This window comes from Anguilla rostrata, chromosome 11, assembly GCF_018555375.3.
Source record: "Anguilla rostrata isolate EN2019 chromosome 11, ASM1855537v3, whole genome shotgun sequence".
NCBI classification, from domain to species: domain Eukaryota; kingdom Metazoa; phylum Chordata; class Actinopteri; order Anguilliformes; family Anguillidae; genus Anguilla; species Anguilla rostrata.
In genome coordinates, this window is record NC_057943.1 from 1706757 (window position 1) to 1728168 (window position 21412).

The following is a 21412-nucleotide window of genomic DNA, read 5'->3' on the forward strand; positions in this document are numbered from 1 at the left end:
TTGCTGTGTGCGAACGTGAAAGTTATTAGCTAGCTAACAGCTCACTGCACAGTTTGGTACAGAGGTTTGGTATGAGAAACAGGTTCAGCACCTTTGGTTTAAAAAAAAAAAAAAACTAGTCTGACGCTCCTCCTAGTAACAGTCACCGTGGCAATTATTGACGTCACTACAGTGGTTGCCATGGTTATGATGTCGTAATGGCCCCTAAAAAATGGATGGGAGACCCCGGAGAGTGCTTACTGTAGTCGGGTGGCGGGGGAGGGGCGGGGTTTAGAGGAAGCGGAAGTGTCAGTGCAAGCGGAAGTGGTACTGCCCTGAACATCCCAAGCAGCGAGACGGAGGACGGAGAGAGACTCCAATTGCATCGTCCACACATAAAAGCAGGAATTAAAGTACATTATTAATGTGAGTTCTTTAGATCAGGGTCGATTGTGCTGCGTCTTATCCGAAGGTTGGGGGTATCGGCGGCTCACCTTGACAATAATGGGTGTGATCACGGTTCGCGGTGCTTCTGGTTTTGGGAGGGAGCTGGTGCTTAGCTTGCTAGCCAGCTAGCACGGGCCTTGGGAGGGAATAACGATCGCAGGAGGGTAAAAAACCAAATACCGATGTGCAGGGCTTACCAAACATCCGCGAACGATTATAAAACTGTTTCTACCTTAATTTTATCGGAGACAAAGGATGTATGGCGTGGTTATCCCGGACTGGCTTGGTTACTTTTTAAAGGAAAGACCGGGCCTCTGCGGGTCGTGCTAGCTAAACGTAACGAACAACAGTAATGCAGCAGTGGACATTACGGCGGTAGCACAACCCAACACATCGTAGCCGCATAGCAGCGCGCCCGAGGTCGCTAACTGGCCGGCGATCGTAGTACCGCCGCGCTGGCGCGTCTGATCCTTTTCTTTGCGGCATCATTGTACGTAATCTAAATGCTGTGAATGATGGCTACGCGCAGGGCGTGTAATTCATTAATCTGTGTGCGCCGCAGTTGCTCGCGGATTAGCATGCGTAAGGATTCAGACGAAGGAACTGAATTTAACTAGCGCGATGCTGAAAATTCGGATTCTTCTCCGCGAGCTAGCTCATTGGCTAACTAGTTTAATGGCCAGTTTATGGGGTGTTCGTGTAGGTAGCCAATGTTTTATGCGCTAGTATCTGAAGTTGTCGCGCAATGCGATTTCTTAAATTGGCAAGTGGGTGGCAAGTCGATTGCGTCGTTTTTTGACAAACCTGTTTTTCAACGAGTCAACGTTGGCCTGATAACCTAAGGTTTTTAATCGAATTTTTTACCCTACTCAACAGTGATAAATGGCTGACCTACATTAATTCAGGATGAATGATGTACATTTAATTGTTGGCTGGCGAACGTCGTTTATGTGCGGCTATCAGAGTAGCTGCGAACGTTGACATGTTAACTAGCATGGTTAGGATATGAAGTTGTTGCCTGACGGCTGGTCACACCTAGTACTGAAACTGGTGGGTGTTCCGGGTGATGTCCCGTATTCTCGAGCCGAGTGGAAACTGTATCCGGGGAAGATCTGAGCCCAAAAAGCAAGCGAAGCGGCGAATTCCCAGCGCTTTAATCGGCGAAGTCGCAAAAGATAGCGCGGTTCACTGTTGGCAAATGTCGCCGTCTTATGACAACTGCCCGCTTAACCGTAGCGCTTGATCTCCGTATCGGAGGCATTGGATGGTGTTTTCCATCCGACGGAAGGGCAGAGTCGGAGAGCACGGTTGAACCTCAGAAAACATGTAATTTTTACGTTGCATCCCCAACCTGTAAAGAGAGAGAGGTAGGTGTGACTGTGATCACCGAACAGCATTGTTGAAAGAAAGCAAAGTGATGACGAATAATGTTAATTTCGAAGGCTTGTGTAACCCTTTTAAAAACTATCGTAAAGCCTATTGCATTTAAGCCGTGGCTGTCTGCACAATTATAATCCTTGAAAAATCAATCGCGTTTTCGAGGTGAGTGGGTTGCCATGGCTCCCAGGAGACTGGCTCTTCCCCTGGCACGTGTCGCGTCTGCGGGCTCCAGCAAATTGACCACATTTCCGCAGTGCGCTGGACGCATTCAATCACGTTAATGACAACATGGAAGACAGTGATTTCTGTGCTCTTGAATTACTGCTAATTTGTCACCCTTCGACCTCTTGAGGCAAGTGAGTCTACAGTTTGTCAGATGTATGACGCTACAACTGAAACATGTTTAAACGCTTTTCAAATGAGATTGGGCTGTACTATTTATGGAAATATGTCTCCTTCAGATCTGTACATTCCTGCAAGGCAAAGTAAATCCTTTGTGTGTTAGAAAAGTTGTAATTAAAAATACAGCCCTTTAGCTGAGTGCTGTTTATGCTGTGTGTGTAGGGTGTGTCACCCCTTGATGACTCATTTGAACTTCTAAATCCTAAAGAGCTGTTTGCAGTGTTACCCTTTCAATGTTGCGTTCAAGACTAATGACATTCAGTTTCGTGCCTTTATGCGAGATCAATGCACTTTGTAATTAGTCGGAGCTCTTCCAGTTTGCAGTGCGCTTGCCACCTCAGATCAATTGCTAATGGCCTTGTCTGTCTGTGCAGATAACCTTTAGTCTGGATGTTTGTGTGAAATGAGTGGCACAGTGAAACCCTGTGGTATTTCCTGGTAAAACCGTAAGTCACATGGTGTCCTGGGGATGCTGGGAGATTTAGTCATTCTAAGGTGCACCTCAGAGTGAGGCGGGGACCTGCTGCAGTGGCTTCCTGGATCCTGTGATTTAACAGGAAGTGCATTCTTTCAGACTAGGCAGCTAAAAGGGTGGCCACACGAGTAAGGTGTGTTCTCTTACCTCTTTCTGAGGTCACCTCCTCCTGTTTAAATCCATTAATCACGCCAGCAGGTGAAGAGAAGCAGTGAGCGCCCTTGTTCTCACCTCTGGGTTTGTGTCAGACCAACTGAATGTATTTACAGCTCAGTGACAGTTTTTTTTTTTTTGTTGTTGTTTTGGCTGCGTACTCCAGGACATTGGAATTGTAATAAAACAACAAATATGAGATTAAAATGCAGACTGTCAGCTTTAATTTGAGGGTATTTACATCCATATTGGATGATCTCCTGTAGGAATTGCAGCCATTTTTATGCCTAAGTGTCAATGCCAGTAAAGCAGGCCATCCTGAGGTTGAAAAATCACACAGAGACATAGCTGAAATGTTGGGTGTGTCAAAATCAACTGTTCGATGCATTGTTAGCAGCAAGAACGTGCCGGTGAGCTCAGCAATGGCAAACAGCCTGGTTAACCACGGAAGTGCATGAATGAAGAATTATTTTAGTTGTGAAAAAAAAACCCTTTGCAACTGCCAAGCAGATGAAGATCTGTCTCCAGAATTTAGGTAAGGTATCGATGTGTCAAAGATTACTATAAAGGGAAGACTACGCATAAGCATAACCTCAGATGGTTCACCACAAGATGCAAACCACTGATAAGCCTCAAGAACAGAACAGCCAGTACTTTTAAAAGACAGTAGGTTTCTGGAACAAAGTCTTCTGGACAGGTGAGAAGAGTCTTAACCTGTACCAAAGTGATGGAAAGAGCGTGGAGAAAGAAAGGAACTGCTTATGATCCAAAGTACCCACCCCCCAATCTGTGAAACGTGGTAGTGTTGTCTTGGGAATGTGTTGCTGCCACTGGAACCTGCTCACTTGGCTTCATTGATGTAGCTGCAGTAGAATGAATTCTGAAGTGTACATCTTATGTGCTCAGATCCAAGGTAATGCCTCAAATCTTAATCCTACAGCAAGACAATGATCCCAAACGTTCTGCTTAAGAAACCAAGGAGGGCAAAAAAAGGTGGAATGTTCTTGCAAAAGTCAAAGTCAATCACCTGTCATGAATCCAATTGAACATGCATACTGTGCATAAAAAGCGCTTTGATTCCTGCAAGAGTTTCCTAATTTGGCATCTCCAATCCCACCAAACTGTACTGGCATGCTCATGTACAACCCTGCTGCCGGCTAGGGCCTGATGTTGCGCACTTTAACCTCATATTCATGGTTTTATTTCAAATCCAATGTGTTTGAGCACTAAGCAAAAAGTGCAGAAATTGTATCACTGTCCAAATACTTCAGCACTGCACTGTATGTTTTTGTTAACGTCAGGTTTGTTAAGTTTGGGGAAATGTAGCTGATCAAGGAATGTTATTTTCATACGGCAATGTTAGTGTTATTCGATTAAACTGTCTTGACCCTTGTTACTCAGATAATGGCCTCTGGGTCCAAGAACTGCTGGTATTCCACGCTGCCTTTACCTGGGAGTCAGGTGTGAATACAGTCTGGCCAATCAGTCGCACTAATTGTTCAGTTAAGGGGTAGAAGAAAAACGGCAGGATTTGGATTCGTAGTCCAGATTTCAGTTATCTATGGTGTAGTCTGTGTGAGACGTCCTGATGAGTTTGCTTAGAAGTGTATTTTACAGAGAGCAATGCTGTGGACGTTTGTTTTTTGGGTAGTAATTTGGAGGTTTTCCCAATGATGAAATCTTCCTCTGGTTTATACAGGTCCGTTTTAAGGCTTCTCTGTTGAGCTGGACTCAGTGTCAGGAGGACAAAATTTGTTTTTTTCTTTCTTTTTTCTAATCAAAATAAAATGCTGGGACGCTTCAATGCAGTGGCCCTCGAGTAATTGGTAATACATGTGTCTTTGTTCAGATTGAATGTGTGTGAAGAATGGAATGACTCGTGAAGTAAAAATTCTGTGGCATTCGGAGTGAGTGAGTGGGTGCTGAAGAGCAGGTTTTTTGGAATTCTTCCCCCCCAAAGTTCTAAGTTCTAACTCTATTGCTTTCAGTCACCAGCGGTGACTGTGACATCAGCGATTAGAATGTTCAGTTAAGAGCACTGTATTCACATATTTGATCTCTCTGTCTCTCTCCCTCTCTGTCTCTGTCTCTGTCTCTCTCTCCCTCCCCCCTCCCCTTCCCCTGCGCAGCGTGAACATGGACAAGAGTGACCTGGTACAGAAGGCCAAGCTGGCTGAGCAGGCGGAGCGCTATGACGACATGGCGGCGGCGATGAAGGCGGTGACGGAGGAGGGGCAGGAGCTGTCCAACGAGGAGCGCAACCTGCTGTCGGTGGCCTACAAGAACGTGGTGGGGGCGCGGCGCTCCTCCTGGCGCGTCATCTCCAGCATCGAGCAGAAGACCGAGGGCAACGAGAAGAAGCAGCAGATGGCGCGCGAGTACCGCGAGAAGATCGAGGCCGAGCTGCAGGACATCTGCAAGGACGTGCTGGTGAGCGAGGAGCTGCGTATGCACACGCATGCACGCATATGCACGCACAGACTCAATCACGCACACGCATGCACGCATACGCACGCACAGACTCAATCACGCACACGCATGCACGCATACGCACGCACAGACTCAATCACGCACACGCATAGGCACGCATATGCACGCACAGACTCAATCACGCACACGCATGCGCGCATACGCACGCATGCACGCATACGCACGCACAGACTCAATGAGACACTCTGACACACCGGTACATACACACACACTCATGCACGCACGCACACACTGATACTGACTCAACGAGAGACATTGACACACACACTCACTCAGAAAAAATTATCCCACACATACTTTCTCTCTGAAACATTCACTCATGCACCAAGTCACTCACGCTCACTGACAGACTTGCAGATATAGTGCATTGCGTTTGGGACAAAGATATATATATATACATTAATTTTTTCCCCTCTTCATCTAGATTTGGCTCTAAAATTGGAAAGTTAATCTAAAGTTAAACTGTTTAAAAAAAAAAAAAAAAAAAAAAAAAATTTAACCTTTTTTGCTTGTCTTTCACCCTCAGGGACTCCTGGACAAACACCTGATCACCAACGCCAGTCAGGCGGAGAGCAAGGTGTTCTACCTGAAGATGAAAGGAGATTATTTCAGATACCTGTCTGAGGTGGCATCTGGAGACTCCAAGGAGGGTTAGTATGGTTTCCAGGGGAAACGCGTCGCTATGACTCCCCGTGGCTTCCGTCTTATTCTTACTGAAAATCAGCTGCTGGGGGCCCGGGTGCTGTAGAGGGATGCATGTGTTTCTGTGGAATTGGGACCCCTGTAGGTCACTGGGTGTAAAAGCAGTTTGGTGTTTATAAAAACCATGACGGCCTCACTGTGTGTCAGATTTTATCAGCTTGCCTCTTGTCCAAATCTGCTTTGGCGGAAGGCTGCTGTGCTGTTCTGTGGCGGACACTCTTAAGTGTGCTTAAAAAAGGGGTGGCAGAGACTTTTTACAGATGTATGTATTTATTTATTTTGTCTGCAGCGACGGTGAAGTCTTCCCAGGACGCGTATAAGAGCGCTTTTGAGATCAGTAAGGAGATGCAGCCCACGCACCCCATCAGACTGGGCCTGGCTCTCAACTTCTCCGTCTTCTACTACGAGATCCTCAACTCGCCCGAGCAGGCCTGCAGCCTGGCCAAGACGGTGAGCTGCCATCGGCCGACGCCCGCTTCGCCTCGCCCTGCCACGTCCTGCCCCGCCGAGCCCCGACCTGCCCCTTCCTGCCCCGACCTGCCCCAACCTGCCCAACCTGCCTCACCCTGCCCCACCCTGCCTCACCCTGCCCCACCACATCCTGCCTCACCCTGCCCCACCACATCCTGCCCTGCCCAAACCTGCCCCGCCCTGCTCCCGAGGCCAGCGGGCCATATGGCCAGCATACTAAATGGAGGGGAGGAGGGGTTAGGGTTTGTTTGCAAGTGAACAGGAAGTGATGTCACACCCATTGTTTTTTCGTTTTTTTCTTCCCCCCCCCAAGGCATTTGACGAAGCCATTGCTGAACTCGACACCTTGAACGAGGATTCATACAAAGACAGCACCCTGATCATGCAGCTACTAAGGGACAACCTCACCGTAAGTCTCAGCCCTCTCAGCAGCAGAAGCAGCAGGATGTAGGGATGTGATTTGATTGTAACGCCGCCCCCGTGATCCATAGCTTTCGGGGTGCAAACATATTCACTGCACCCCAATAAGAAGGAGCGCTGTTATTGGAATTGACAAATGGTTGCAGAAAAGTCTGAATCACACTGGATTGGAAATTCTGTGTTGGGTTCATTTTCATGACAAAAATACCACACTCTTACTATACTGTGGTGGAGGCTTCTGTTCAGATAAAGTTGCAATATTTGTTGACAAACAGCCAGTTCAGAAGCACAACTGTCTGTTGTGAGAAAAAAAAAAGTGTGCCTTTGACCCATTGCTCCGCCCCCTTCTGAAGCTCTTCTTCCTCCCTGCAGCTGTGGACATCGGAAAACCAGTGCGATGAAGGGGAGGCTGGCGAGGGGGAGAACTAATGGCCCTTTGCACTATCGATCCAGCCACTCTCTCTCTCTATCTCTCTCTCTGTCTATCTTACACACACCCCCCTTTCCGCCAGCCCAGCTCCGCCCCTTTCTATGACGAGCAGCATGTATTGTACCCGACCTTGCGGTTGTGCCCCTCTCTGATTGGTCCTGAGGTGACAGGGTAAAGTTCCTTTCCCCGTAGGCTGTCCTCTCTGCCCTTTGTGAATTAACACCTGGTTTAAAAGTAGAAAATCTTTTTTTTTTTTTTTTTGATCCTCAGTCATGATTCCATTTTTTAAAAATAAGATATTTCCATTCACATAGAGAAGGTTATTGCATTTCATCATATTCGGATTTCCTTTTCTTATTTTCTGTTGTCAGTTTTCCATTCCTTTTTCCATTTTGGTTTTTTATTTTTGATTTTTTAGTGTAATTGGTCGTTGGTATTTACAGGTTTTATTGTAAGGTTATTAAACTGGCAGTTTATTTTCACCAAACACTGTGATGCTTAGTTTTGTGTTTTCTTACCCATGTTTCTCTCTCTCTCTCGCTTGCTCTCTCTCTCTCTCTCTGTAGGTACACACACATCTCTCTGTAGGTACACACACACATCTCTCTGTAGGTACACACACACTCTTATATAAATGTAACTGAGACATCGTAGGCTGACTGCACTTAGGTGGCAGATCAGCTGTTTCTTTTGGATTCATACAGAAAGGAGTAGCCTCCTGTATTGTGGCACTGGGTGTACTGCTGTGTATGTTCACTATTTCACCTAGGAAATAAAATGTTTAAAAAAATTTTTAAAAAGTTAAAGGGACCCTATATTTCAGGGTTACAGACCCGTCCTTTTATTTAAACATTCCATCTGACCACGTTTGTGTGTAATGATAATATGGCCAAAATAAAGATGGAGAAGACTGGTGCACTGGGCTGTTATTGAGACTGTCTGCATGCGTACCAGAACAGCGTGATGTCAGTACAGTGGGAGCTTTGCTACGACTTCTTTTAGCATTTTCTTAGCAAAATAATTGAGAAATTTAACCTTTTTTTTTTTTTTTTTTGGTGGGAGGGGTGGTAGTTGGAATGGCACTGTTGTGAACCTTCCTGTAAATAATCCTGGAAGAAGTTGTGTAATTTTTCAGAACAGGGTTTGTCAAACCTACAGTCTGCTAAATGAAGGGGAAAACTTTGGGGTCCAGAATTTTAAACCACCTGAAAGGAGGCTCTTCGAGTGGGCGCCCCCTGCGTGTGTCCAGGCGGTTACGTGCGCGATGGCTCGAGCGTTCGAGAAGTTACGCGTTCGAGCGGTTACACGCGTGATTATTTGAGCGTTCCAGCGGTTGCATGCATCCCGTTGATAAGGCTTCAGACACAGGCACTCATGAGGCGGTCAGTGAAGATTTAATACCCTGGAATAATATTCCCGAATCATTATTCGCTCAGTGTCACAATACCCAACCTCTGTCGTTAGCATTCTGCTTTAGGTGTGGAGACTACCTGTCCCTGTTCATCCTGCTGAGGCCTGCTTCTCACACACACACACACACACACACGTATGCGCACACACACAAATGTACACACGCAAGGATAAACCTCCCTTTTCTTGCTGAACAAAATGGCAGTTGGTATTCTACGCTTTATTTTTAAAAATGCACTGGTGAATGTGGAGGGCGTCTGTATATCCAGTTCCTCTTCCTGCTTTGTTTTTACTGGCCGGAGACTTGCCGGAAGTCTGCTTCTGTAACGGTTTTATCGCCTAGCGCGCATGTAGTTGTGAACGTTTAGAACAGCTGGGGGAAAAAATAGATTCAAAAAATGAGCCCAAAATACCCCTCCTCCCAGGTTATTGATAAAATGATAAATAGATTTGTGTGTCTTAAAAAAAAAAAAAACAAACGCTTCTAGTTTCACCTTACATGTAACAATCAGGAAACGTGTACAAGATCATTTAAAGTGAAATAAAGGTTTTATCAGTTCAGAGGTTTTCTGCTTTTCTGTGAAACAAAATACCCTTTTCCCCTCCCTTAGAGAAGTTTTTAGAACATGTGCCAAGAGTCAACAAGATATGAATTGAGATACAAATATTACTACAACTGGCATACACGTTTTTAATGTTTGTTTTAATATGTGAGGTATTGTTATGGTTTATTAAGACCATCACACAAGACTTAAATAATAAAACTGAAGAAATGGAAGGACTGCATTGACATCAAGCTCATGGATCTTTTTCCTTTTATATCCTCCCATATATTTAACATCTCACTTGTGCAGTAGGTGAACAAACATCTCTATATATGAGCTCTTCTAGTTTAAAGAAATTGAGGGGGAAAACCCCTTAGAAGTACATTTCACACTTGTAGCAATACTAACTGTGCACTTTGTTGAAGACCGATTGGGTCAATTGCTGTGTGCTTTGCTGAAGTTTACACCTGAAGTTAGACAACAGAACTGCCTGACAACTGGAGCAGCTATCCAAAGCTGTGGAGTAAGGATTAGCTGTTGAAATTCCAGTTGAAATGCAGTTCTGTGGTCTTTTTAAACCCCAGCAAGGCACACTGCAGTTGAGCCATTTGTTCTAATGCTGTAGCTCCACACATTTTTCTCTGTAATTATTTTTCTGTATTTATTACTCTTATTGTGAAGAATACATTTGAAACAGGGCCAAGTGAACTATCACTGGGGTTTACTCTTTTAGATCTTTGCTTCCGTTAACATAGATATTAAATTGTTTATTAATGACTACTTCACGTGGTTATCATTTGTTTTAAAAAAGGAAATATACCATGAGCACAAATGTGTCCATTTTGAGTTCAAAAACAAAACTAGAATTGCCAACGGGACATGGGTTTTACCATTCCATTTCTGAAGATAAGTTGTATGAAACATCAGTAGGAAATAAACTGAGGACCACGCGGAGCGCCACCTAGAGGCCTCTATTAACAATAGGCTTCATTCACGAAACATGCGTACGATCATAGTTGATCGTAAACTGTAAGAACATTTCCAAAACATTTTGGCATTCATCATTTTTTTTTCTTAACTGTATTTGTTTCCTTGTGCTAATCACACAATGGGATTGTGCATAAAATTTACAAACAGTCAGCATTCATCATCTCATACACCTGGGATAGGCACAAAAACAAAGGTATGCACATGTGCCATGAATACCATATTGGTTTTTCATGGGAACATTTCTAAGAACAAAAGTAAGAATAAACTTCTTTTGTTTTTTGGGGTTTTTTTTTTTTTTTTTTTTTTTTTTGGTGTGTATTCACACTAAAGCTAAGTGACCTGTACAAATAATTTATAAATAATTTATGATGGTGTTCTGTGACACTTGAGAGGTAAGTATCGATAAAATCACAATCAGTGTGTTGCCATGTACCAGGTGCATGGGCTGTAAATCCAGTTCTGTAAATCTTCCTCAGCAATTAATTTCACTGCTCACTGTTTTTTTTATTTAATTTTTTAACTAATTCAAAAATACTAACCTTATATTGCATCTAAGGTCCAATAATTGATTAATCTGGGAATTTAAATGATTATTTTCAGATGCTAGACTATCCAAACGTATGCAACTAAACAGGGCAGTACACAGATGGTTGTAACGTTCAAGATGGCTTTAATAGTATCCGAGGGTAAATTTAATTTGCAGACAGGAGAGTCAGCGGTCCAGAGTTCATAATACACCACAGCAGTAGAATAACGTCGCGCGGGAAGGACGTGTTTTAACTGTGCTCACGGGGGCATACCGTGTTAGTGCGCCTTTCAGTGATCGTTGCACGAATCCAGTGGTTGGGGAAAGAAGTTACATTCCCATAAATAATTGACGTGGAAAAAAATGTTAAAACTTCAGACTATAGCTTTCGATTCTATTACAGTCATCGACGAGAGGATATTTAAGGGAATTAATTCAAGCTGAACGAATGCCACTGACAATCCTTGTGAAGAAGAGCCAGGTATGCATACGCACTATACAATAATCACATATCACCAAGGACATGTTGCAGAACTTAAATTAAAAATAAATACACCACCGCAAATACACCTCGGTAATATCAAAGAAAAATATTTTATATAAAATAAATAATAAAAAATTGTGTTGTGAGGGCACTATTTTTATAAGCGGAGGAAGTATGACTACATAGAAGCTAATAAATACATTGCGACAACAGGTGAGTAATTTGGCGCGGAGTGGAATGGCGGTTTATGGCTTCGAACGGATCGCTGGTTAACGTGAACTTGAGCACCAGCAAAATTAGCTAGCTGACTATCTGTGCTAAGTGGTAATACAGAGAGTTTGAAACATTTTTACCTGCTGAGTAAGGTAAGTTTGTTTATAGTTACTGAGTTTTTTTTGAAACGATTTGATTTCCGGTGATGCGATTTTTGGGTCTCCTTCCGTTTGTTATACCATTGAGGAGCCAGCTGGTGTCCACAGGGTGTTGGAAGTTCGGGTGAAATTGGCCTACTGGCTCTTTAGCTTAAGTTAGTTCCGCTAATGCGGTAACAAGCAGGCGGGTTTCAAGATAAACTATTCGTTATTTTAATAATTACGTTACTTGTTGTATGTTGCACGCCGTTTAGCTAAGATTGTCTTGGCTAACTTTTCTATCGTTCCAGGCTACAGCTAACTAACACTGGGTGAGTTAATGGGCAACCCAGAAAATCGAACTTGGAATCTAGCTAGCTAAATGTTTTCCAAGAACTACTAGAACTAACCAGATCACAAAGAAGTTGCTGCCCAAAAGATATTTTACTGGCAGTGTTAGTTTAATCTAACATCACTCCAAATATATTTAAGTTAGCGTTATTTTCTAAGATTAGGATGCTTGCTAGGAACAGTTGGGGTCCACAAAACCTTGCCAGACATTTGGGATCGATTGTGAAATAACACATCAGATTTATAATTTAGCAGTAAATTAATTAGCTTGTAGTTTTGCATTCATTGCCAGTAGTAAGGTATGTTCAGTTCATACCTAACTTGATTAATGTCGTAAAACGGTACATGCTACATGGTTGCATACCATGATAGCCAAATGTAATTGTATGTCTAGCATATAATTCTCTACCAGTTGCAATTGGTCCAGGATTAGCATCCCCTAATTAGCTACATGATAGGCCGCAACTGCTGTGAGATTTCGTTTAGTCGTATTATTACTGTTGTTGTTGTTATTATACGCCTGTCTTTGTTGTCCTCGCTCTCTAAATATCCCAGTGGCATTGCGATGAACAGTAGCGGCCCCGCCTACCCGCTGGCCTCGCTGTACGTCGGGGACTTGCACCCTGACGTCACCGAGGCCATGCTGTACCAGAAGTTCTCCCCAGCCGGCCCAATCATGTCCATCCGCGTTTGCCGTGACATCATCACGCGGAGGTCGCTGGGATACGCCTACATCAATTTCCAGCAGCCTGCTGACGGTGACTGTCTCCGTCGAAACTGGTGACGTTTGGTGATGTGTGTGACGTTGCCTACATTACTGTAGATATGTAGTCGAATCAGACGCTTGATGTAGTGCTGTGCGCTCTCTAGTTTGTATGTAAATTGCAAGTTCGAAGAGCTGAATGGCCTCATTCTGTATTCTTATGCGGCTATATTCTACATGGGCTGAATGCCCTGTTCTCATGATGTGTTCTTATGTTCTAGACAGACAGAATGCTCTGTTCTCCTCATTGTGTACTCTGATTGATCTTCTCTCTGATATTCTTAGCTGATTTCTTAAAGTATGCATCAGTTTAGACCAACGTAGGGTTAAATGTACCACCCTACCGAGAGATTTTAATCAGCAGAAAATGTGTTCTCGGTCTGGTTAATGGCTTATCTTCTGGTTGCATGTATAATTCCAGAAATGTCCAAAACCTTTTTCCCTCAGCTGACTGAACTTCACAATAGAAAGGGCTCTGTTTGACCTTGACCTCAGGCTGGTGTAGCGGGTGACCCTGCAGTTACGTGAGGGGACAAAGGCTGTCCTGTTATTTTTGTAGTTTTTATCCAACCCCCTGCTTGAGCCGGTGTTCTCTTTCTCAGCGGAATGTGCCTTGGACACAATGAACTATGAGGTCATCAAGGGTCGACCAATCAGGATAATGTGGTCCCAGCGTGACCCCGGACTGAGGAAGTCTGGGGTTGGAAACATCTTCATAAAGAACATGGACGAGTCCATTGATAACAAGGCCTTGTACGACACCTTTTCCGCCTTCGGAAACATCCTGTCCTGCAAGGTACCGGAAGCTTCGCTCCGATCTGAAATGGCACATGAGCGCGAGTTGGCGGCCTGTTGTAGATTTTTATCCGAAAGAATTTTCAGGTGTTTCATGTTCTCAGAGTGCGGACTTCAGGACTGGAAGCGTGAGTAGTTGAGACCTGCTTCATAGTGTGCGTCTGTGTGTTCTCAGTGTGTGGGACCGTCAGGACCTGGGAAGGCGGTGAGTAAGGTTGAGTACCTGCTGTCTCAGTGGCGGTCTGTTGTTTCCGTGTGTGGACCTTCGGACCTGGAGGGTGTAGGTTGAGTACTGCTGTCAGAGTGTGGTTGTGTGTCTCTGTGTGGCATCAGGACCTGGAAGGCGGTGAGTAAGGTTGAGTACCTGCTGTCTCAGTGTGCGGTCTGTTGTGTTCTCAGTGTGTGTGGACCATTCAGGACCCTGGGAAGGCGGTGAGTAAGGTTGAGTACCTGCTGTCATAGTGTGCGGTCTGTTGTGTTCTCAGTGTGTGTGGACCGTTCAGGACCCTGGGAAGGCGGTGAGTAAGGTTGAGTACCTGCTGTCTCAGTGTGCGGTCGGTTGTGTTCTCAGGTGGTGTGTGATGAGAACGGCTCCAAGGGCTATGGATTTGTCCACTTCGAGACCCAGGAGGCAGCCAACCGAGCCATAGACACCATGAACGGCATGCTGCTGAACGACCGCAAAGTGTACGTGTGTGTGTGTGCGTGCGTGCGCGCGCGCGCCTGTGTGTGTGTGCGCGTGTGTGCACGTGTGTGTGTGAGAGAGAGCGAGAGAGAAAAATTAAATCATCTTCAAACATTAACCCTTAATTTTGTCTAGCTCTATTTTGGACTCACCCAGGATGATATTGATCGATAGAGTAACATTATAGTAGATGTGAACACAGCTCTAAAACCAAAAATTGTATAATTCTCTGTAGAGGCTGCTGTGTGTGGTGCAGTGATACTTTGACCGTACAAGGTACAATTTTGTGTGTAGAAATGGCAGTTACAGAAGGCTAAGTAGGGGCGGGTAGATACAGGTTTAGTGAGCAGAAGAGTTAGATGTGCTCCCACTTTTTAATCCTGCAAATGACGAAGTTCACCAGCTCACAGTTAGTACTTTTATTCTGTAGAATGCACCACCTCACGGTTCACGCTTTTTTTCTGTAGAATGCACCACCTCACGGTTCACGTTTTTATTCTGTAGAATGCACCACCTCACACTTCAACACTTTTATTTTGTAGAATGCACCACCACGGTTCAGCTTTATTCTGAAGCCACTCGGTTCGTTTTATTCTGTAGAATGCACCACCTCACACTTCAACACTTTTATTTTGTAGAATGCACCACCTCACAATTCACACTTTTATTCTGTAGAATGCACCACCTTACAGTTCACACTTTTATTCTGTAGAATGCACCAGCCCTCTCTTTAACGCTTTTATTCTGTAAAATGCACCAGCCTTCTCTTTTACTCTTTGTTTCTGCACAGCCTAGAGACAGGTAGACAGGTGGAATGTGACTTATCGCAGTCACAGCCAGTGCCTTGTATCCTGGGGGAATCTTGTGTGATGTCCACCTGTAGGTCAGTGAAACGGTCCAGTTGGCAGGTTGTTTGGTTTCCTGTTTTTTTTCGTTTGCAGAATTTTGTTCACATCTGCCTCCTACTTAAAAGTCTATAAAGATGTTTTCTCCAAACACTTTTCCAACTTGTGTGCTGCTGGTGCTAATTAGCATTTTAAATTTTGTTTGTTTGTTTGTTTGTAACAGTAAATACTTTTTCAAGCTTAGTTTCTCATTTACAACTTTCACTCAATAGCAGCACTTAACATATATTACAAATCCTGTACAATATTGCTGTCCAGTGTTCAGAATCGCAAGTGGCTTCAGGGCCTGCTAGTATCAGGTTTCTTGGAGAGACACTGATGATCTTTGATAGAATGGAATTCTGTGACACCGAGGCAGTGATGTCACGCCTCTGACCCTCTGTTGTAATGCATTCCGCCAGTCGCCGTGGGTTGTGTTCTGTGGTGCACGTAAACGTTTCACCTGGGTTTGTACGGGTCCCCCGTGGGTTCACTCTTCCTCCTCGTCGTGTTTGTGTGCAGTTTTGTTGGCCACTTCAAATCTCGTAAGGAGAGGGAGGCAGAGTTTGGCGCCAAGGCCATGGAGTTCACCAACGTCTACATCAAGAACTTTGGCGAGGACTTTGATGATGAGAAGCTGAAGGAGATCTTCTCTGAATTTGGTGAGAATAGGCTGGACTGGGGAGGGTACTTAGTGGAATGGATCATTCCTAACATGGGCAGGATGATTTGGTGCTGGGTAGTGATGATGTTGATTTGGTGCTGGGTGATGATGTTGATTGTGTGTGCGTGGGCACGTGTGTGTGTGTGTGCTTGCGTGCGTGCGTGCGTGTGTGCGTGCGTTCTACAGGAAGGACCCTCAGCGTGCGCGTGATGATGGATGAGCGAGGGCGGTCCCGCGGGTTTGGCTTTGTGAACTATGAGAACCACGAGGACGCACAGAAGGTGAGGAGCCCCTGCAGAGAGGGGGTCGTGGGCCAGGGAGCGTTCAGGGGCAAGTGGGCGCCGAGTGATCCACTCGCACCGTGCGGTCGCTAACACAGGCCTCTCTCCTCCGTCGCTAACGCTCATGCTATACGGTTGCTAATGCTCGCGCTATGCAGTTGGTAACGCTCGTGCTATACGGTTGCTAATGCTCGCGCTATGCAGTTGCTAACGCTCGTGCTATACGGTTTCTAATGCTCGTGCTATGCAGTTGCTAACACTCATGCTATGTGGTTGCTAACACTCGCACCGTGCGGTCGCTAACTCAGGCCTCTCTCCTGCAGGCGTGGAGCGTCGCTATGCCTGCTATACGGTTGCTAATGCTCGTGCTATGCAGTTGGTAACGCTCATGCTATGTGGTTGCTAATGCTCGTGCTATGCAGTTGCTAACGCTCATGCTATACGGTTGCTAATGCTCGCGCTATGCAGTTGGTAATGCTCGTGCTATGTGGTTGCTAACACTCGCACCGTGCGGTCGCTAACTCAAGCCTCTCTCCTGCAGGCGGTGGAGCGGTCACTAATGCTCCTGCTATACGGTTGCTAATGCTCGCGCTATGCAGTTGGTAACGCTCATGCTATACGGTTTCTAATGCTCGTGCTATGCAGTTGCTAACGCTCATGCTATGTGGTTGCTAACACTCGCACCGTGCGGTCGCTAACACGGGCCGCTCTCCTGCAGGCGGTGGAGCAGATGAACGGTAAAGAGCTGAACGGCAGGATCCTGTACGTGGGCCGAGCCCAGAAGAGGCTGGAGAGACAGGGCGAGCTCAAGCGCAAGTTTGAGCAGATCAAACAGGAGAGGATCCACCGATACCAGGTACACAGGGGCCCGGGTCTGACACTCCAGTCCTGTAGCGGGCGCTGTGTCTACAGGTCTAACTTCAGCACTGGAGGCCCATGGTGTTTGCAGGTTTAACTCCAGTCCCGCAGGGGGTTAATCTGTATGTGAAGCTGAGCTGGTCTCTGTCCTGTGTTCAGGGGGTTAATCTGTATGTGAAGAACCTGGACGATGGAATCGATGATGAGAGACTGCGACGGGAGTTCGCCCCATACGGCACCATCACCAGCGCCAAGGTGACCAAAAGTCGCTTTGTAGCATTTTAATCCAGCCGCGCAGTCACACTAGGGTAGTTCTGTGGGTGAGCTGGAGTAGTCTCATTGCTTATGGGAGTTGTAGTTTAGAGGTGGAGTTGCTTTATACTTGATCAGGACTCCCATCAGTACTTTAGTGAAGTTTTGTGTAAATGTGGGAAAACTCCCATGTTGTTTTCTGTGAATAAAATAAGCATTCAGTTTTTAAAATGTGTATAAAACAATTGGATTATTCGTAATTAATTGGCTTATCTCTGTGCTCAGTTGGATATTTGCAGTTGCGATGGTGTGTTTTCTGCATGTGTTTCTAATTGGTGCTTGCTGTAACGTGACTCCGCCCTCTCGTCTCGGGGGGGGCGTGGCCTCAGGTGATGACGGACGTCGGCCACAGTAAGGGCTTCGGCTTCGTGTGCTTCTCGTCGCCGGAGGAGGCCACCAAGGCGGTGACGGAGATGAACGGGCGCATCGTGGCCACCAAGCCGCTGTACGTGGCGCTGGCGCAGCGCAAGGAGGAGCGCAAGGCCATCCTCACCAACCAGTACATGCAGCGCCTGGCCAGCGTCCGCGCCCTGCCCGCGCCCGTCATCGGCTCCTACCAGCAGCCCTCCGGATACTTCATGTCCACCGTGCCGCAGGTGGGGCAGGGGTGGGGCTAGGGGCACAGCAGGGGGCGGGGCTACAAATATGGGTCATGTGGTTTTTTTATTTTTTTTATTTAAAGAAAAACAAAAACCTTATGCTCTCATTTAATTGTGTCAGTGTGGATAGCAGTATTGGCGGTATTTAATCGTGTCTGTGTGGATAGCAGTATTGGCGATATTTAATCGTGTCTGTGTGGATGGCAGTATTGGCAGTATTTAATCGTGTCTGTGTGGATGGCAGTATTGGCGGTATTTAATCGTGTTTGTGTGGATAGCGGTATTTAATCATGTTTGTGTGGATGGCAGTATTGGCGGTATTTAATTGTGTCTGTGTGGATGGCAGTATTGGCGGTATTTAATCTTGTGTTTTGGTGCAATTGTCATGTTAATAATCGGTCTGTGGATGGCAGTACGTTTTATCTGTGTTTCCTGTCCATTTAAAACCTACAGCCTCAGTGCCCTCTACCCGCCGAACTGTTCCCCGATCCTCCCGGCCCTCTGGACTACCCAGCCTCCTAGGCCTCAGGGTGAGTCAGCGGTACGCGGGGGGTGGGTAGGGGTGTGCTGCTCCTAATTATTTAATAGCTCATTGATGTCATCTGATGATTTATCTGCATTTATTGACAGCTGAAGACCTGACCTAGTCTGTATGAAATGTTTTATGTTGCGCTGGAGTTAACCAGTCTTAGCATGTATACACTACAGCGCTGTACGCTAACATTTTGTTTCTCTCCCCTCTGTCTCTCTTCCTCTGCATCTCTCTCCCTCTCTCTCTCTCTCTTGTTCTCTCTCTCCCTTCCTCCCTCACTCCTCTTTGTCTCTCTCTCTCTCCCTCTCTTCCCCCCCCCCCCCCCCAGGCCCGTACTCGGCTCAGTTTGTCCGCTCGGCCGTCCCGCGTCGTGCCTCCACTCCGATCAGCAGCGTCAGGCAGGCCTCCACCCAGGCCCCCCGCGTCATGAGCAACACGCAGAAGATGGGTGAGCTCTGTGGGTCCGGCTCGGTTCCGGTCCAGTTCGGGTCTGGCCTGGGTCTGGCTCAGGTTCGGTCCGGTCCGGGTCTGGCCTGGGTCTGGCTCAGGTCCGGTTTGAGCCCAGCCTGGGTCCGGTTCAGGTCCGTCCGTCCATCCGTCCCGCCCTGTTTGGTTTGGTCCTCTTCGCTCTGGGGTGCTTATATCCAGTCAGGCACGATGTGGGTGAAATAGTGCCTTTTGCCGCTGAGCCTAGCGTCTCAGACTTGTGGGGGTGATTTGTTTTCTGTGTTTATCATCGCCTCTTAACAGTTTTTAAAACACTTTCCTTTTTTATTTAAAAATGTATTTATAAAACTTTGACTATATATCTGCACCATGCTGAACGTATGTTGTTGTAGCATCTCCAGCGCATCGCGCTGATCGCTGCCCGGCGCGCCATGTGGCCGCCGTCCAGTGCCATACATACTGCCACGCGGGACGCATGCGCAGGTCCCCATGCACCAGGTCACGGGTCCAGGGGTAACATCAGTACCCCACGGGGTGAGGAATGCAGCTGGTATCACGGTGCAGCCGGTCACTGTGCAAGTTGGGTTAAATGCGCTCATCAGGGAGTTGGTGGTGAGTGGGTGCAGTCTGTGTTGAGTTTGGGGTGAGTGGGTGCAGTCTGTTGAGTAGGGGGTAAGTGGGTGCAGTCTGTGTTGAGTTTGGGGTGAGTGGGTGCAGTCTGTTGAGTAGGGGGTAAGTGGGTGCAGTCTGTGTTGAATGATGAGTGGGTGGGTGCAATCTGTAGAGTATGGGGTGAGTGGGTGTAGTCTGTGTTAAGTAGGGGGTGAGTGGGTGTAGTTGAGTATGTGGTGAATCCCAGTGGTGATTGATTGACAGGTGTCAGAGCCGGCGGTGCTGGTGCGGGGACAGGAGCCTCTGACAGCCTCCATGCTGGCCGCCGCCCCCCTGATGGAACAGAAGCAGCTGCTGGGTACGTGGGTAACGAGCGATTGTGGGTAAAGATTGTGCGTTAAGTGTGGTTTTGCATAATGCGTGTTACAGCGTAATGCGTGTTTGCTTAGCGTGTGCTTAGCGTGTGCTGGGCTTGTCTCCCGCGCTGCAGGGGAGCGGCTGTACCCCCTGATCCAGGCGCTGCACCCCTCTCTGGCGGGTAAGATCACCGGCATGCTGCTGGAGATCGACAACTCGGAGCTGCTGCACATGCTGGAGGCCCGCGAGTCGCTGCACTCCAAGGTACCGCCGTCCGTCCCGGGGTTAGGGGGGCGGGGCATAAACCAGCGGGGCGGGGCCCAGATCGGGGGCAGGGCACAGAGAAGGGGCCGGGGTTTTAATCCGCAAGGGTGTGTGTCTGCACAGGTGGATGAGGCGGTGGCGGTGTTGCAGGCTCACCAGGCGAAAGAACTCTCCCCGAAGAATTGAAGCGCCCCTTCAGGTGGGTTTGGGAACTGCAGGCAGATCTGAGAGCTTTTGCTCAGGATGGGTCAGCTGGGTTTCCCCATTTCATCACGCAGAAGGGGCTTAGGTTTTTTTTGGGGGGTGGGTTTCCCATCCCTACTGTTGCGGATGTAGCTATAACATGTCAACAGTGTATTTATTGCTTACATTAATGATGGGAATTGACAGCTTTATAGGAACTGGGATTTTCTTTGTACAACGGTTTGATTAAGTGATTTGTACCCGTTTCAGGAAATGGTGACCTTCATCTTGGCTTCTCTGAAGGAGGAAAAAGCAAACAAAAAAAGAGTAAAATATGAAAATGTAAAAAAAAAAAAATAATTAAAATAATTGGTTGTAAACAGGGCTTTGTGAGCAAATGGATCCTGAATGAAAAGAGTATCTTTATAAAGTAATGCATAAAGCCGGCCGGCTGTTTACAATGGATTCCCTTTGTTCTCATTTTGTTGTGTGTTTTATTTTTTTTTGCATTAAAATCCTTGAACAGATCCTGGCAGTCTGCTTTTTATTTTTCATCATAGGCCTGGTCCTCTTAAACACTGATTTGGCTATCATAGGCCTGGTCCTCTTAAACACTGATTTGGCTATCATAGGCCTGGTCCTCTTAAACACTGATTTGGCTATGGTGGCACTGATTTTTAATATGTTGATTGGTCATCAGTAGTTTTTTTTTTTCTTCCCTGTGTTGGTTTTTAATGAGCTGGATGCCAGATTATTTCAGGAACCTTCTCGGTTTAAGCACACAGGGTGGAATCTGCCGGGTTGGGTATCGACAGCAGATCCTGAATTGTAACCGATTCCAGATTTCCAAGGATTGAGAATTTGTTAAGAAATGTGTATTTCAAATCCGCTTATTGAACCAGTATACTGCTCTGGGGAACGCCAGGAAACTCTGGGATCCTGAATCGACCCACATTTATATTTGTAGTAAATTAGCCACTTGGTCCCGGGTAAGTACTCATAACTTTCATTAGCTGTGGCTAAGAGAAAACAATAATTTGTATGTTTGTTTAATTAGTTTTTTTTTAGCATGTAATGTGACGTACTGTAACTGCATAGCTCGAAACATTACTTATCACACCACATCCGGCTAGCTACCTGGCTAACGTTATTATGATAACTTAGCTGCTTT

General features: G+C 46.3%; 2 protein-coding genes across 2 annotated transcripts; both read left to right on the plus strand.

Annotated features, from left to right (window-relative positions):
- Window positions 1–244: 244 nt before the first annotated feature.
- On the plus strand, window positions 245–9320 carry LOC135235180 (14-3-3 protein beta/alpha-A-like). The gene is made up of 6 exons (XM_064300431.1): window positions 245–405; window positions 4966–5266; window positions 5853–5976; window positions 6318–6478; window positions 6813–6908; window positions 7292–9320. The coding sequence occupies exons 2-6, from the start codon at window positions 4973–4975 to the stop codon at window positions 7346–7348; spliced, it is 732 nt and encodes a 243-aa protein (XP_064156501.1). The 5' UTR covers window positions 245–405; window positions 4966–4972; the 3' UTR covers window positions 7349–9320.
- Window positions 9321–11510: 2190 nt separating this feature from the next.
- Window positions 11511–20601, plus strand: LOC135235039 (polyadenylate-binding protein 1-A-like). Its single transcript, XM_064300238.1, has 16 exons — window positions 11511–11669; window positions 12561–12763; window positions 13371–13564; window positions 14135–14250; window positions 15655–15794; window positions 15983–16077; window positions 16796–16933; window positions 17095–17190; window positions 17577–17854; window positions 18306–18376; window positions 18707–19041; window positions 19309–19403; window positions 19698–19795; window positions 19928–20058; window positions 20182–20257; window positions 20512–20601. The coding sequence occupies exons 2-15, from the start codon at window positions 12571–12573 to the stop codon at window positions 20242–20244; spliced, it is 2043 nt and encodes a 680-aa protein (XP_064156308.1). The 5' UTR covers window positions 11511–11669; window positions 12561–12570; the 3' UTR covers window positions 20245–20257; window positions 20512–20601.
- Window positions 20602–21412: the final 811 nt, after the last annotated feature.

Coding starts and splice junctions, on each gene's coding strand:
- LOC135235180 (XM_064300431.1), top strand. CDS start 4,973: ATGGACAAGAGTGACCTGGTACAGAAGGCCAAGCTGGCTGAGCAGGCG. Junction 5,977..6,317: donor ATCTGGAGACTCCAAGGAGG/GTTAGTATGGTT, acceptor TTTTGTCTGCAG/CGACGGTGAAGTCTTCCCAG. Junction 6,479..6,812: donor CCTGCAGCCTGGCCAAGACG/GTGAGCTGCCAT, acceptor CCCCCCCCCAAG/GCATTTGACGAAGCCATTGC.
- LOC135235039 (XM_064300238.1), top strand. CDS start 12,571: ATGAACAGTAGCGGCCCCGCCTACCCGCTGGCCTCGCTGTACGTCGGG. Junction 16,934..17,094: donor AGAGGATCCACCGATACCAG/GTACACAGGGGC, acceptor TCCTGTGTTCAG/GGGGTTAATCTGTATGTGAA. Junction 20,059..20,181: donor GCGAGTCGCTGCACTCCAAG/GTACCGCCGTCC, acceptor GTGTCTGCACAG/GTGGATGAGGCGGTGGCGGT.